Below are 16757 nucleotides of genomic sequence, written 5' to 3'. Positions count from 1 at the left end.
AGGCTGCTATTTGTGCCTGTGAGGGGGAGTTAAAAAGAGTTTTGGAGTCTGACCTCCACTGTCCTGTGTGTGTGTTTCAGAGAGAAATCTTAGTGATGCTGCGAGTTCCTCAGATTAAAGTTTTTTCGTTTTTTTTAATTTATGTCCTCATTTTTACACAGAATCCCACTAAAAGTAATAGCTCCCTTCTCGGCATCGAGCCGCACGATTTGATACCACTTTTGTGGGGGTACACGCAGCGGTACGAGCCGCATTAACGGTAATGGAAGAAAAATAAAGATATAAATAAATAAAGAGACATTCTATTGGGTGTAGAACAATAGGTGCCTGCCATGCAATGCATGGAGGCAGTGACTGACCTGCTTCGCAGGTCAGTCACTGCTCTCCCTATGCATTGCTTATGGCAGGCCCCAACTAGAAAATTCCGCAGAAATTTTAAGGGGCATGCCAAAGTGTGCCCGTCGGTTTTTAATCAAGCGTTCTGATGCAAAAAATTAGCATTAATGCTAAAGAAAGCTTCAATGTAGTCAATAACCTGTGGAGAGTCAGAAGCATGTGGACTAAGCTGTACTTGTACCATTCAGTATGTTGCATACGGTAAAATTAGCCAAAATGCTAATAATAGCATGAATGGTATCAGCAGAATGTGGGGTATCACCACCATGTTGTCACCCATTGACTCAGTCCAATCAGTATTCTAAACATGGCTAATAAGTAAATAAATTGGCTAAAAGCTTATTTTAGTTAAAATGCTAATGCGTGCAAGGAAGTGCACTAGTGGGTGGCAGTGAAATGCTAATGTTTGTGCTGATGTTAATGAACTGCCTTGCTGCAAACATAAAAGAAGAAGAATATTTTTGCACCGCCTGCGTCGGTGCACTGACGTGAGGGGAGTATGCAGGCTTTTATTTTGAAACTTTCAGTAAGCTTCATTTGAAATGGCAACACTAATCCCATGTGTAACAGTGGTTTGGTTAAAACGGTTTTCTAACACAAAAAAGAGCAATTACATGATGTAAAAATTGTCAAGGCTTTTATTTTGAAAATTTTCAATAAGCTTCATTTGAAATGGTCACACTAATTTCATGTGTAATAGTGATCAGGTTAAATCAGTTATATGATGCTCAAAGCACAAGTAGTTCAGAATACCAGCCAACTCCTCCTCTGTAATAATTGAGTGTTCCGCCATGTTGTAGTTCTGACATGCTGCTCAGGCCTCTGTTTTAACTGAGTCTTTGCCATAGATAGAACTACAGTTATGGCAGTTCCTTTCTCTGGATTCTGTTGCTATAGCGATTGGCCCTCAGCCAACTGCTGTGTGTGAGACAGAAAGCTGGGGAAGGATTTCTATCTTTGAGACAACCATGAAATGCTAATGTTAATGAACTGCCTTGCTGCGCAAGGCAGTTCACTATCCTGAGAAAAAAAAACATTAAAAAAAAGATTTTCATTTTTGCATCGCCTACGGCGATGCACTTTTGTCAGTGCAATTTTCAGAGTTTTATTTTGAAACTTTCAGTAAACTTAATTTTCATAACCACACTAATCCAATGTGTAACAGTGGTTTGGTTAATCTACCTGTATAATGCCCAAAACAGGAAGTAGTTCGAACTGCCAGCTGAGGCCTCCTCTGTAATAATTGAGTGTTCCGCCATGTTGTAGTTCTGACCTTCTGCTCTGCCCTCTGTATTAAAGTGTTCCGCCATATTTAGAACTACAGAGTCTTTGTAGTCCAACCAGCAGTTCTCCCTATCTCTGCATTCTGTTGCTATGGTGATGAAACTGCCCTGCGTGTGTGTCAGAGACTTTATCTATCTTTATGAGACACCCAGTCAGTTTTAATGAAAAAAGCAGTCCGAACAACTGCTTCCCGTTCGGGATCCGTAAGCCCGATCCAAAAACCGTTTGAAGCATATGAGAGGGCTATTTTTCGTCTCATTTAGTACCGCGATTCATATCTGTAGCTCAATCACAGTAATTGCAGTGATGAGAGAAAAATGGTGTGCGTTGAGCTCAGAGATTTTTCAGAAATATATGTAAAACACTGGGGAGGAACGTCAGTTACCCTGTCCCAAAACTTTGCTCTGAAGCACCTGGACCGAAAACCGTAAGCCCTAGGGAAATTTTGAAAACATTTTACCGGAGCAGGCATACGTATCAATGTCATGACCAACTTTCATACCAATAGAGCAATTTTTGCACCCATGAGAGCAATTTCAAAATTATTTTGGGGTCAAAATTCCACTCTTTTTCTCACTCTAAAAAGCGGCAGTTGGTTTCAGTTACACTCTAAGGTTTCGGCAGTTGGAAATTTCGCTCGTTTTTCGCTTTTTACGTCGCCGTCGTAACTCCGATCCCCAATAAAAATAATAGCTCCAATGCCGGGATCGAGACACACGTTTTGATACCACTTTTGTGGGTGGGCACGCAGCGGTACGAGCCGCATTAACGGTAATGGAAGAAGTTGTTATAATAATAATAATATCCAGGCGTTCTATTGGGTGTAGATTAATAGGTGCCTGCCATGCAATGCATGGAGGCAGTGACTGACCTGCTTCGCAGGTCAGTCACTGCTCTCCCTATGCATTGCTATGGCATGCCCCAATAAATAAAGAGACATTCTATTGGGTGTAGAACAATAGGTGCCTGCCATGCAATGCATGGAGGCAGTGACTGACCTGCTTTGCAGGTCAGTCACTGCTCTCCCTATGCATTGCTTATGGCAGGCCCCAAAAACTGTTGAGTAGTTTCCTTGACAACTGCAGAAACCTGTCATGTTACCATGGGTTGTTTGAGCCCTCCGTTATGTCTTGCAGGGGGAAACCGTCGTACAATTCTTACTTAAGCCCACCTTAGCGTACAATTATAAGTTTACCTTTCAAGATAAAAGTCTTACTCACCTGCATCACTTAAGAAACGTTAAAGTCAAAGTAAACGTTTGAATGTGTTTGCCTGTAAGACATAATGACGGTCAAATCCAGAACGGGTAGCGAGGCGTAACGAATGTTAGCTTCGGCAGTGTCGAGCAGCAACTGAAGTAGCAACTTGGATGTCACTATCATCAAATATCGGTTTTACAGAAAACGAATTATTGGTAAGTTTTTCTTAAAATGCTATTTGTCGAGTAGCTAGTTGCTTTTTCGTAAAGACGTCGTAGTTAGCTTAAAGTAAACGTGGTTAGCATTACCTAGCTATTTGTGCTAACAGCAAAGGAAAGCACCCTGTAAACAGGGAAACGGCAGCTAATGTTTTTGTTTTGCTTCTGTTGAACCCTTGTTGCATTAAGATAAAGTTAACCATTTTAAAGCTAGTAGCAGTTGACAAAAAAATGCATGTTGCTCGTCTTAACAATGGTACTTGACACACTACGCGTTTTATGCACACTAAACATTATTTATTTAATTTGCTTCATACTTCATTGCGAAGAAGTGAAACTGTAACTCATTCTACTAAATAGTACTTTAACAGTACAGGCTGCGGGAGCATTGCAGGCCATTGAACCGAACGCTGAATTCAGTAACTGGGCCAAATTTGTAATGTTTCACCTAATCAAGTCCTGGATAGTTAAGATGATTTACCTCAAAATATATATGTTCAAAGCACACCATGATGTAAAATTAGAGGATAAAACATGTAAAAGATTAATAAAAAGCGTTAGGCAAGATAAGGTGCATTGACACCTAATACACTGGAATTTTATTTTATAAGCATATGTGTAGTGCTAGATGGGTAGGTGATTAGAGAAATAAGGTAATAATATCAAATAAGTGAAAAACAGGCCCAGAAACCTGCGCTTCAAAAATGAAAAAAGAGGATAACTAATTCCGTAAATCATAAGAAAGATCCATTTCCTCTGAGGTCAATACACTTATGTCTGAAGCGCTTGGAGTAAATTAATCTCAGAAATCGACTTATTGACGTGATGACAATGTACGTGAGAAAAGACAGGAAACTGACTTAATTCTGGAAATGTTTTGTATGACTTAAGTAAGCTGACTGGGCTGTCTCAGTGAAATTAGAGTTTATTAATTAATAGCCAAAGTTTAAACAGCCGTGTTTAATATGGATTTTATTTCAGTTGAAATCTGTTTTTAATTTTTATTAGATACCACTATTTCTGTATGAAATGTCACTATACTATGGAAATGCATCATTAAGCTATTGCTTAAATTGTTGAGTACTGTGTTAAAAATGACAAATCAGTGCAAAATAATGTACTAAATATATATTTTAATAAATGTGGCTCTAATATTTGTTGTTGAAATAGCATTCGTACCTATTCCATTGTATTTTATTGTTTTCAGGATGTATTTTTGAAGTACATCCAGATTTTATTATATCTGTCTGCCTTTAGATAAAGTTTGTGGATGGACCTATTACTGAATTATTCAAGACAATTCATCTGTAGAGGACCTTGTTGCTATTAACTAGTCAGATTTGAATGCCTATTTGATGAGCTAGAATGTACATTTAAATATATTCAAGGGTACTGTTACAAAGAAGCATCAAAATAATGAATTATGTTAAAATGAGCTCCATGTCTTAATTATTTACTAAATTTGTCATTTGAAATATGTAATTAATTCATTCATTTTTACAGTTAATTTAGCGATACTTATGAATAATATTTGTGATTTTGATTCTTTATACCCTTTATAACTTATTTAGTGTTTTTGCTATCTTTGTACTGCTCACATATAACCATATTTAAGGCATGCCTTGTCTCGCCCAAGACACTTAACTACTTGTAGTAGGTTAGGAATAAACTTTCCTTATGTTTTGTGAGTGAAATTAAAGCCCTCCAGTTTTGTCTTTAATCTTTCAAACCCTAAATTCAAGAGATAACTTGCAACACCTTTCCTGATTGAGGGAAAAAATATTGGTACTATTTAACTTCCCATTGTGTTTTTTTTCCCCAGTGGATACCAAAATGAGCAGTTTTAACAAACTGAACACACAAAGACTGCCACCATTTACAACAACAGCGCAGATGAGAATGTCCAAACAAGACCTGGAAAGAGATTCAGGCTTCTCAGGTTTGTCTGCATTACATGATCTGATGTTATTGCCTCTTTCCACATTGAAGTATCCAAAAGAAATTTGTAACACCTGTGAAATATCACTTGGATTTAAAATGGTTCAGAGCTACATTGCTTCTTAGATATACACTTAGTTTGCTACTGCGTCTCTTAGATTCCTGCATTGTAAATACTCAACATATTTAGCATTAAATAATCATGAGCAAATATTAAATAACTTGTTGCTGAGTTTTCAAAAACTAGATCAGTCTCGGTGACAAAGGGTGTTTAAATATTTGTAATAAACTTCCAGTTTTTGAGTCTGTGTTTTCATTTAATATATATTACTATTATTTTAGTTTACACAAGAGCAACATTCCTCTTGTAAAATATAAGAAATATTTAAGAATTAGATAGTTTGAGCATTGAGCATCAGAATATCTGCTTATGTTGCTAAAACCAGTATTTCAGTTTATTGACTTGTGTGTTCAAATGACCAGTTCTATTATTAGAAACTACATTTGTTTGAGAGAAAAGTAGTCAACCCAAATCCAAAGTGGAGATCTAGTTCACACTCAGAATGTGCACTGAGCTCTGCAGGCGATGACCTTTATTTCTATGATCAAGGCTGACCTGAATTTGATTCAGCCTCCATCATTAGGTTTATTCTGTCCTGTTCTTCATGGCGAAGACTCGCGTATCTGTGTCTGAGTTGTTTATAGTTCTAATGATCTGCTTCTCTGAACATAGCATAAAGCACAAACCTGTTGACTTTAAAGCATGATCAGACCCATATGTCTCATTGTCAGATGCCAGCTCAGAGTACCTCAGTGCAGTGGAGGTCACAGACTCGGAAGATACTGGAAGGAATGGGTCGATAATCGGGCAGGAACCAGCTGGTCAGCAGGTGGCCTTGGTAGGAGGTTCATATCCTGGACTATCCCCAATGATCATTATGAACAACTATGTCCTAAAGCAGGTAAAATAGAACAACATGCGCCATATCTCACTGTATAATTCACTGTTTGTAACTCTTATACTGACAGTTTTATGTTTGTAAGCCTTTCAGCTTATTTTAATTTATAAATTCTTACATTTTTAAATAAATTCTAGAGTAGTAATATCGATGAAGTTTTGTTTGAGTAGTGTATGTTGCCTTTGTCCTAAATTTCAGTTGCACAACAGTCAGATTTAATAGCATTTGTTGGTTATTGTAAAAAGCGAAAGAAGTGGAACAGAAGAATTTTTCTGGCAATTTTGAATCTTTATCCTGCCAATCATAATTATGTTTTGCAGCGAGATTTTTATTTATTTATTAGGCATTGAGACAATGGAGCTAGTGTAGGAACTGCTTCCCCACATCTCTCTTTTTTTTTGGCAAAAAATCTAAACACTTTTTGTAAAGAGATTCTGTTAATCAGTTTTATTCCTCTTCTGATTTTGTTCCGTCCAACTCATGTACCATTGTCTGACTGGTAAATAAATTTCATTTGACTTCAGCATAATCTGTCTGGCTGAAAGTCACTGGAGGGAAAAGAAAGTGAATTTAAATCCTCTTTTTTAAGTGCCATTTATTTCTGACACACGCAACAAATCATGTAAAATACCGCTTAGTCTTGTACTTCTCAGATCGCGGATGTTCAGACCTGCCCACATGCTGCAGCTACATGCAAACACGCACAGTTGTCCTGGAGTCTGTTGCTCCTGTTGTCTCTTAACTGTAAACTCTAAGATCAGGCTTATTAAATCAGCTTATTTGGCAGAAACTATGAATAAAATGATCCTCTGCTGGGGATCAAATTCAGGATCTCCCACAAGGATAGTGTTACACACTATACTAATCAGCCAATTGATCAGACAGGGATTTGTGTTGGTAGTTCAAATTGCCAGCGTTTTGTGTGTCTTAGGTTTTGCATCTGGCTAGTTCAATCTTTCCTCCACTTCCCTCCTCCATCTTATAATATCATCAGAGAACCTTGAGAAGCAGCCATTTAAATTGTGCAGTAGCAGCAAGAGTGTTGTTGTTAGCAGCTTGTTAGCATTTAGGAATACCGTGTTTACTGATTGGTGAAAAGCAAAAAAATCATCTGATTGCAATCATCAGAAGAGTAACATTTGATTTTTGTTGTATCATTATGACAACCAATAAAGTTAAGTCATAGAACTATTTGTATTATTGACCATTTCTCAATAGTTATTTTTTTTATGTTTATCACCCACTAAACTGGTGTTACAAAGTAAATTTAAAATGGTTTTTGTTTTCCTGTCTCCAGCCATCACCAATGGCTCCACCAGAGAAACAGTGGGGCTTTCCTTCATCAATGGAAGTGATGCCCCAATCTCAGGTGGTTCTTCTTCAGCCATTGTTATCAAATGGCACAAACTGCTCTCCAAAAGCTGGCTCTGACGGCATGCGACAATCCAAAAGCTACACTCCTATCCTCAAGTCATACCCCAGAATTGCCCCCTACCCAGTGGATTCGCCCTCTAAGAGAGTGGAAACATCTAGGCTGACTGCAAACGGAACGGCGGGATATGAGCAGCGACAGAGGAGACGCCATGACCCCCAGAGGCCTGACATCTCCCACAGCCCACTGTCAGATCTTCAGATGCAAGTTCAAGCTGTCTGCAACTTTGAAGCATCAAGCAACAAATCTCACGGTGCTGAGAATCAGGAGCAAGATTCTGATAAATCTCTGACCGCAGCAACAGAAACCAGCTCATTAGCCAACTTCACATATGAGGAGCTGAGGAGCATATCTGATGATGGTAGCATGCCTGCAGAGAAGTATCAGGATCCCATCTCAATGCACAGCAACAAACTGAAGCGTTTCAGTAATACCTACAACATCCTCAACAAGTCTGGCCTGCTAGGGATTACGTTGCGCACAAAGCAACTGATCAAAGAAAACAAGCGCACGCAGGGCCAGCTGCACCTGCTGCAAGAGCAAACGGCTCTGCTGCTCGAAGCGCTGAGCAGCGGGGATCCGCAGCTCTTGACTAAACTCCAGGCGTCTTTGCAGGACACAGAAAAGGAGCAGTTCGGGGTTAAAGCTCAGAGTGTCCTAGCGTAACTTGTTTGTGGACGTAACCAGCAGTTCTAAATCTGATTTCAGGAGGATTAATAAAGAGGTCATCAGATGCTGAATGTGTCACATTGTTATGACAAACACAGCTCAGCTTTCACCATTTCATCAGGTGGCTGTAGGTGGACACTGCCTTGCAGAAGTTCACACACCCCTTGAAACTTTAACGCATTTTGTCACTTTATAACAACAAACAACAACTTATTGGAATTTTATCTTCTAGACCAGGAGTCTGCAGCCTGTGGGTCCGGAGCCTCAAGTGGTTCTTCTGTAATGGCTCTAAACTCTTTAAAAATGATAAAGAAACGGCTGTTTTAAAAATAGATATAACAACAATAAAGGTTTTAGCTGTTTTCATTCAATGATTTAATTTCCAAAACAGGATGATACTAAAAGTACCAGTCATTTTTATTTAGATCTATTTTTCTTATGTTGTGCAAATATCACAGTATCTAGTATACAAAAATGTAGCCATCACCTTTTTGAAAAAGATTGTTTTTATTTATATCAAAACCTAAAAATAGATTAGGAATAAAATAGTTGCTGTTGTAAATATTTATGAAAAAAATATAATGTCTTTTTTATTTTTTTCAAAAGGTCAGTTAATATTTGGCCCTAGACCTTTTTAATGAGCTGGAATGGGAGGAACAAAAAAAAAAAAACTTACTTGTTAATGTAAAACTAAAAGGTTTGAATTCATATGCACGCGACACAAATCTCAGAATTGTCTATTGTTGTTGCCATCCACAGTTATTTGCCTCATATGACAAAATGTTAGAAAGTTGAGGGGAAATTAATACTTCTGCAGAGCACAATGTAGAAACCAGGAATCCTGAAACATTTAGCACTGCTGGTTTGACATGAATCTGAAGCACAGTCTCTGTAATCAACGGGAGTTTGGAAGCATGCTTATGTTTCAAACACTTGCCTTTAACAAAATATCTGCCTCTGATGTGAAATGGATGAAAGTGGTACTTGCAGCGGGGCTTTCTGGCTGTCTGTGTCAAATGCCTAAGAAACGCATGCCTTATGGCAGATTAGCCAGACGGATGTCTGATGTCTGTCATACATCTCTAACAAACAGGTCAACATGCTTTTTTGTTTTTACTATAAACTTCGAATTCTTGTTAAATGCATGAGCAAATGCCTTATGTATTAAAGTGTGAATAGTCATAGCAGTTGAATTACACTGGGAGAAAAAAGCTGGGTGAACTGGGTCACTACAAGCTAAAAAGACAGCATATCAAGTGCTGAAACCAGCTAAATGTGATTGGTTTTTGATAAATGTGTGCATTTTGTAAACAAAGTGCATGGCTTCGTTTTGAAGCCACGTACTTCAAAACGAGGACAGGCAAACAGATTGTGACTTATCTAAATCAGATTGCAGCTTTTCACCTCTTCACCCTGTCTGAAACAATCTGCAGACTATTGTATTGCATTGGTGGATGCAGTAACAGACAGAGGTCACTAATGTTTTTCATCAAGGTTTCTGCGTCATCGCAGTCATTTTCAGGGATGTTTTCTTTTTTTTGTTTTGTCCCTGATATAACAGCAAGTTGGTAAAATGCCTCAGTAACTTTAATTGCGGGAAAATAACATGCAACATGTAATTAGTATTACATGGGCTATGTTAATATTGATTGTGTCCTGCTTAACTTGCTCAGAAATAACTTGAGGTACACAGCTGTATCTGTTTTACTTGACGACAGATATGTTGTCCAAAATATAGCTTATCAAATGGAGTCAATATGACTCCAATTAGTCATGCGATGACTAAAATTTGAATAACTTGTATATTGTTTTTCAAGCTGTGCACTTTAAATAGACTGTGATTAAAAATAAAAAAGGTACATAGAAACCACATTTGCGTGGCAGACTTAATATCTGACAATTAAGGTTATAAAGCAGTAGAAAATTCTCAGAAACTTCATGTGAGTTTAAGCGATAACCTAATTTAAAAACTTGACAGTTTTCTCTCACATCATTTCCAAATACTAGCATTTACCATTAACAGATAACAAATTCAATAAATTTTACAATTGCAAAGCTTTGCATTTTCAAGCAATATGTCTCATCAGGTTTTAATTGCTTTCATGGAACAATTAATTATTTCGTTAAACATCAAACAGATTTTTAAAAGCCTACCCCTGCCTTTAAACAAGCTGAAATGACACCATACTCCAAAAATAATAAATATTGTTATCAAGCATGGTTTCCTTTTTGTAATTGAAAGCATGGACAGTAAAAATCTCCTTGCTCAGATTTTTCAGGCTGCATTTAGTCACTCTGTCCTCAAATTCTTCAATGACAAATGTCAGCTGTCCAGGTTGTAGAAATCATCTGTGCATGTGATGGAGGAATGCAAAATGCATGTAGAGGATGTGGTCATTTTACCCTTTAATAAGCAGAGTATGTGACTGGAATAGCTTTGATATGTGTAGGTCTACTTGTATGAAATATGTTGTTTTTTTTTGTGATTTTCCAAGCTACATCTGGAATCCATGAGCAACACCAACTTTAAGTGTTTAAAATTGCTCGTTTCTTTTCATTTACTCCCAGGGAAAATTTCCAACTTCAAAAATTCATGGAATTTTGTTACTTTAAACGCATCACAATAATTTTATCTTTAACTATTGGAGGTTGAGTTTAGTGAGGGATTCTGATGATGATTGGTTACCAAGGGAGTTTCCCTCAGCAGCTCATTGAAAACCAAATATAAAGTTTCTTTATTCTTGGAAACCTTTGTAAGTTTGAAAAACTATTCAGTCACTAATAATTTTAATTAGTCATTGCGTTTATTTTTCTGACACTAAAATGGTTCATCAAGTTTCGTCTTTATTATGCATTTGATAATTTCATCGGATTATTTCTGCCACTATTTTGGTTCTTTTCCCATCCTGGTTCATTTACCAAGAAAACATCAGTGGATGGTAGTAAAATGTTTTTTTCCCTCATGTTTTAAACATAATACTGTTGGTATTATTTATTCCTCATAACTGTGACCAAAAATTTAAGGAAGAGGTGTGAATAATCTTAAGAAGTGACATGGAGATGTTTGCCAGTTTCATGGTGAAATTTACTCCTTCATCTTCTTTTTCTTTCTTTTTTTTAAATAACTGTTGATACTGAACAGAAATGTAGCAATGAAAGTGCTGCAGCCATATGATTGTTTAGATTTTAGATCTTTTGTTGCCATCTCTATTCTTTCTGTAAATGTTTGCTTTATAAATCTCGATATAAAAGGTTTTATGGCAAAAAACATGACAGCTTTTAGACTTGCACTTTGGTCCCAGATTTATTCACTTGAGCATTGTGTATCGAAGAAATAATGTGAATCTAAATATTTATCTTAATGCCTGTGCCTTTTTAAGTCTATTCATGTTTGTGCTTCATATTTCTGTGCTTAGATTTTCAGCTTAGTTTTGTAAATCTTTTTATCATGTAGAGGGAAGTTGAATGTACTCAAAGGACTCCGAAGATTTTTTTTTTTGGATGATCTACTGAGATGTTACTTTCTGAGTTGCTTTATATTGTGAAAACCTTCATATTTGAAATTTACAGTCGTTAAAAACCTTAGTTGTAATTCTGTTTAAATCTTTAATTAATCATTGGTTTTTGGCAAGATATTGATATTTAAAGTTAAGAGGATGGGGTTTTCTTTTTTTACTCTGCTGTTGCTTGGTTTTGTGACTTGTGCATTCTGTTTTGTCTTTGTCAAGTGTTAAACTGTTTGAGATCATTTCCTCTTGTTATTTTTCTAGCTAAGGATGTGTCATTCATAAAAGTGTAAAAAGTAGCCGCTTGTTGTGGTTTTAAATCAGTTAAACGTTTATTGCAATACACAAATAGGCAACATTGTCTCCAAAATTATCCTTGAACACCAAAACGCCCTCAACTTTTGACTAAGCAGCTGTAGACGCATCAGAAACGGGGAATAAAATCCTGTTCTAATGCGACTTATCCTGTCATTAGCAGAGGAAGAAGATACCAAATCTTCGCCTATAAGCATGGCACATTGTGAATAATACCCTGGATATTATCTCCATTTCCTTCAACAATTTTCATTCAGAAAAACATTAGTGTGAGTAGAAAATGTCCCCAGGCTCAACTCAAGCAGTCCTGCGGAGTCTGGCTGTTTATGCTGCCGATTAACTCTTTCTTCATCTGTTAGCCCTTAATTTAACAGTGAAAACTGTCCCTGGTTTCCTGAATGTCAAACTGTAGAATCAAATTAGGGTTAGGAAAGATAATCTCAGAACACTGCATGGTACTGGCAGTTACACAGCACAAAGCTTTAAAGGCAAGCATAGCCACCTGGGTGTCCTAATGCAAACACATAATATTGCTTGGAAACCTGCTTGTTGTAGAGCACAGCACCCGCCTCGCTTATTTTAATGCCAAAAAGAGATGTGTAAAAGTGAGGCCTTGAGTCACAGCACATTAAACATTTAGTACAATTATTATTTGAAGGGAGATCATGTATCTAGAACTAATAAAACTACAGATGTGGCACTTTTTCCTTTTTGGGGAAAAATGTTTACATACTATAACTTCTCTCATCTATTCAGAATAGGAAAGACAACAAAAAATATGCCATTCATGTAAGGCAGACATGTGCTGAGCTTCAGTCAGGAAGTGGCTACTTGAAAACTGTAAACAACACAAACACTTGAAAAGTTTAATACGGAAATTTGGGATGCAATCTAGGAATTTACTTTTTCTGTCTTGACATTTACAAATATCAATACCTCACCTTCATTAAAGATTACAGAGAGTTTAAAGGATCCATGTCCTTAAGATGGAGTCTTTTGTAACAAGCATGGGTTTGAAACAAAATATGTGGAGAAGCGTCTGTTCCTCTGATTAAGTGTCTATGGTGCTGCAGGCCTATATCGCTTCCAAAGACCCTGGCAACCCTGGTAAGGTGAATGGCTTCATAGGAAAAACTGCATAATCACTAACCGGATACAAAATCAATCTTATGGCATGGTTGAGAGGATGGGTTGCATTTATCTTAAATATTCAGTATAGGATTATGCTATTGCAATAAAAGCTGTATTTATTTTAAGGCCTTTTTACACATCTTTACTAAGGCTACGGATATGTTGGGAGGATGCTGTATAGACTACTGATTGGATGTAAACCGATGATCGGTTTTCCAGACTCTGGAGGAAGGTATAACATAACTCATTTTTCCTAATATTGCCTTTAGAAATGCCTTTTTAAGAATAAACATTTATACTAAGCACTTATTTCACATTGCTTATAAGGTTCCTACCTGTAAGAGGATGAAACTATCAGCTATCTTATTGTAAATTTCAAACATCGTAAAGCATCCATACAGATTAAAACTTAATTTCCACCTACAGTAAATCCCGAAAAACTATTTTCTGCAAAATGAACAACTGGTTGACCTAAGAGTGGCTCTTACTGAGACAAATGGACAACTGTCAGTCTTGCTTGAGTCCATCTGTGTCTTCAGAGTACATCTCCACTGTTTGCACAGGCAGAATAAGACCAAGGATCCAGCGGGCGCCAAACACATCCTTGAGATTTGCTCTCCAGGGGCTGCGGTTATCCACCAGCTCCCCTCTCTGCATCTGACACCAGGTCTGCCCCCGGGCCACCAGCAGCACCTGCTGGCAGCAGAAACCTGCACACACCAAGCCAATGCCCAACCATACGTAGAGCATCAGCACTAGGAACACCTGCAGGCCGGAGATTGTGCCTACGAGAGAAAGGATTACATGAATTCAGAAGCAAAAAACAGTAAAAGTGGTTCCTCATCAGATTAAACTAGAAAACTCACCCATGAAGAAGTAGGCGGTGGACAGAGGTAGGAGGGTCAGGAAGGTCAGAGGGTTCTCAAAGGAGATGGAGTACTCGACTGTCAGGAAGGCCACGCCAAGAACCAAAGAGTACATGCATACGCATGATGTGTAGATGCAGAACATGATGAAGTAACGCATGTTCTTGTTGCCGATGCAGTTTCCAGTGAAAAAACAGTGGTGATCCCTCCTGAAAATGACCTTCCTGCACAGTTTGCAGAAATGACGGCCATTAAGGAGGTAGTGGGAATCAACTTTGTCCGAGCAACGTGGCGAACACACTGGAATCGCAATCTCGTTGTCACTCTCGGCCGGATATTTGATTGTCATTATGTAATTCCCCAAAGCGTTAAACATCAGGAAAAGGAAAACCGTTGTGTGAAGGGCTGAGGAGCTCCTCAGCGACGTGTCTGGGTTGGGGAAGATTGTCGGGATGAAGAAGCAAAAGTGTAAAATAAATGTAGCTGTTGTAGCTGCAAAGAAGTACGCAGGCGCTACAGCATTAAGCAGTCTCAGCTTTAACATCCGGGTGAACATATCTGTGTGAGAGCAAAGGAGACAATAAACAAAAAAATTGGAATAATATATCTAGTTAATAACAGAACAACTTAGTGAGTAACTCAACTGGAAGAAAAATATACACTTTTTAAAAAACTCAGAAAACTGTGATGTAAATTGTAGTTGCTCCTTAAACCTCTAAATATAATCAAGTGCTGCCAATTGCCAAACAGGTCAAAGGTGGAGTTATTGAGAAATTTAGGGTTAGTTTGTCAAAAAATATATCAAGCTTTGTTATCTCACATATAAGAAGGAAAGTCATAAGAAGTTTGTCTCAAATAGAGAAAGATGCTCTGCAGAGATGAAACCAAAATTTTACTTATTAGCTTTAATGCAAAAATGCCATGAAACACAGCCTCTACCATGTGAAAGAAAACATGCAGGACTTGAAACCAGTGTGGAAAATGGTCCAGTCAAAGTCCACACCTCCAATCAATTAAGACTCTGTGTCAAGATGTGAGAATTGGTGTTCAAAACCACTTCCATCCAACCAGACTAAACCCATTTGGAAAAGAAGAACTGGAGAACATATTTACGTCCGTAGACGTGCACAGCAGGTACAGTCAAACTCCTAAAGACTCGCAGCTGGATGTGCACTGAAAGGTGGTTATAAAAGATCACTCATTCATAGGACTGAATATTTTCTCAGTGCAAAAATGCATATTTTAGTATAAAAGCAAGTTCTTTAACATTACTGAGTGTATTCATTTTCCAGACCATAGTTCTATCTGAGTTGAAATTACAGAGTTTACGTTTAAATGACACAGTTTGGGTTTTTTTCCTACAAAGATTGAGTGAAGAAAACACAACTCCGCAGACGACAGGAACTAATTTCTGAGCAAATGAGGATCTAGGGACTCTCAGGTGCCACTGAGAATACTAAGAATATCTCATCCTTGTTTCAGAGGTCTACTGACCTAGAGCAGGAGCGAACTTTGGATATAAAAACCTTCAGACTAAAATTAACACTTTAAACCTAAATCTACCTATCTTATACCTAAACAGCGTGATAGGATGTCGTGTCAAACGCACATTTACGCCTCTGCTATGCTTTCTAATTCCCTGCAGAATGATGTGTAGTGTTGCCGGTGATGACGACGATCACTTTATTTTGTCTAATTTATCTCCATGGCGACAGATGAGCCTACCTGCAGCTGTCAGAAAGCGGGGGAGCTGTCCTTTCAGCACCACGGAGCCTCGGCTCGGTGCCCTGCTGCCTCTTTCAAGCGCAGACAAGAAGATGTCTCTATTCAGCCACGTTAAGGACCGTCATCACTGAGGTGTTTGCTTGTTTGTCTACCGCCCCCTGCTGGTCTGGGTACGTCTGTTATCTTAATATTTTCTTTATGCACTTGACTTGCTTTTTACTTTTAAGAGGATCTAAATGAAAGATTACCAACATTTCCTGTTTCTGACAAACCAAATTTTGACTAAAAATTTCAATCCAGATTCTGCATGAAGTGCACGAGGCATATTTAAGACTTTTAAATAATGGTTTGATAATACAAACAAACAACCTTCATGCTATCTTTATCTCCTTATTAAAAATAACAATAGTAAAAACACAATTCTGAGAAATATGCTCTTAGCAGCGTTTTTAAAAATTTAAGCGTTCCAATTAAGCATTTTATTTAAGAGTAGGAGCATAAAGGTGGAGGGGCTGAACATTAATACACACCACACTTTACAGATTTTATTAATACGCACCACACTTTACAGATTTTATTTGTAGAAGGTTTTGAAAAACATATTTTCACTTCACAACTAATCTACTGAATGTTTGTGTTGCTCATCAAAGGTTATGAAGATGTTTGAAGGGTTTTAAAATATCTACAAAGGGAAAGCTCTAAATGATACAGTGATAACAGTGTGATGTTTGGATTACATCTGAAAAGTCTGGATACAAGAACACTCCAGTAGGTGGCAATCCAGCCTCAGTTATGTAGCCTCTTCACAGGAGCTGTCAGCTTAAGGATCACCATCAAAACAAGATGATATCACCTTGGATACAAGAATGCTCTCTATTCTTACACACAAGAAACAAGTTCATACACCTGCTTTCTTTGAGTCTGGAGAAATATTTCAACACACATTAGTGCTTCACAAATAAGTGATTAAAACACAAATCGCCACTACTTCCTGCTTTTTACAACTATAGCCTAAATAAAACCTTTACTCAGTGTAGGATTTCTAACCTCACTGTTCGGTGGTAACAGCTCTGCTCTAACCCACCTGCCATGCTTCACCAGTGTTGTCATATATATATT

At 37.7% G+C, this 16757-nt stretch overlaps 2 protein-coding genes across 2 annotated transcripts; one reads left to right on the top strand and one right to left on the bottom strand.

Annotated features, from left to right (window-relative positions):
* Positions 1-2826: 2826 nt before the first annotated feature.
* cipca (CLOCK-interacting pacemaker a) lies at positions 2827-11900 on the top strand. Its single transcript, XM_015011827.2, has 4 exons — positions 2827-3094; positions 4920-5036; positions 5828-5997; positions 7292-11900. Exons 2-4 carry the CDS (start codon positions 4931-4933, stop codon positions 8090-8092), a joined length of 1077 nt encoding a protein of 358 aa, XP_014867313.2. The 5' UTR covers positions 2827-3094; positions 4920-4930; the 3' UTR covers positions 8093-11900.
* A 1171-nt stretch (positions 11901-13071) lies between these two features.
* On the bottom strand, positions 13072-14469 carry zdhhc22 (zDHHC palmitoyltransferase 22). Its single transcript, XM_015011828.2, has 2 exons — positions 13914-14469; positions 13072-13832 (listed from the first exon to the last, which is right to left on the bottom strand). Exons 1-2 carry the CDS (start codon positions 14467-14469, stop codon positions 13555-13557), a joined length of 834 nt encoding a protein of 277 aa, XP_014867314.1. The 3' UTR covers positions 13072-13554.
* Positions 14470-16757: the final 2288 nt, after the last annotated feature.

This window comes from Poecilia mexicana, unplaced genomic scaffold (assembly GCF_051168715.1).
Source record: "Poecilia mexicana isolate PSO_F unplaced genomic scaffold, ASM5116871v1 scaffold_22, whole genome shotgun sequence".
NCBI classification, from domain to species: Eukaryota; Metazoa; Chordata; class Actinopteri; order Cyprinodontiformes; family Poeciliidae; genus Poecilia; species Poecilia mexicana.
This window is presented reverse-complemented; position numbering and strand designations above follow the sequence as displayed.

What these genes read in the sequence shown, in the direction of transcription:
- cipca (XM_015011827.2), top strand. Translation starts at nt 4,931, where the DNA reads ATGAGCAGTTTTAACAAACTGAACACACAAAGACTGCCACCATTTACA. An exon ending in AAGAGATTCAGGCTTCTCAG is followed by an intron (nt 5,037 to 5,827) that starts GTTTGTCTGCAT and finishes TCTCATTGTCAG; the next exon opens with ATGCCAGCTCAGAGTACCTC. An exon ending in ACAACTATGTCCTAAAGCAG is followed by an intron (nt 5,998 to 7,291) that starts GTAAAATAGAAC and finishes TCCTGTCTCCAG; the next exon opens with CCATCACCAATGGCTCCACC.
- zdhhc22 (XM_015011828.2), bottom strand. Translation starts at nt 14,469, where the DNA reads ATGTTCACCCGGATGTTAAAGCTGAGACTGCTTAATGCTGTAGCGCCT. An exon ending in CACCGCCTACTTCTTCATGG is followed by an intron (nt 13,833 to 13,913) that starts GTGAGTTTTCTA and finishes TTTCTCTCGTAG; the next exon opens with GCACAATCTCCGGCCTGCAG.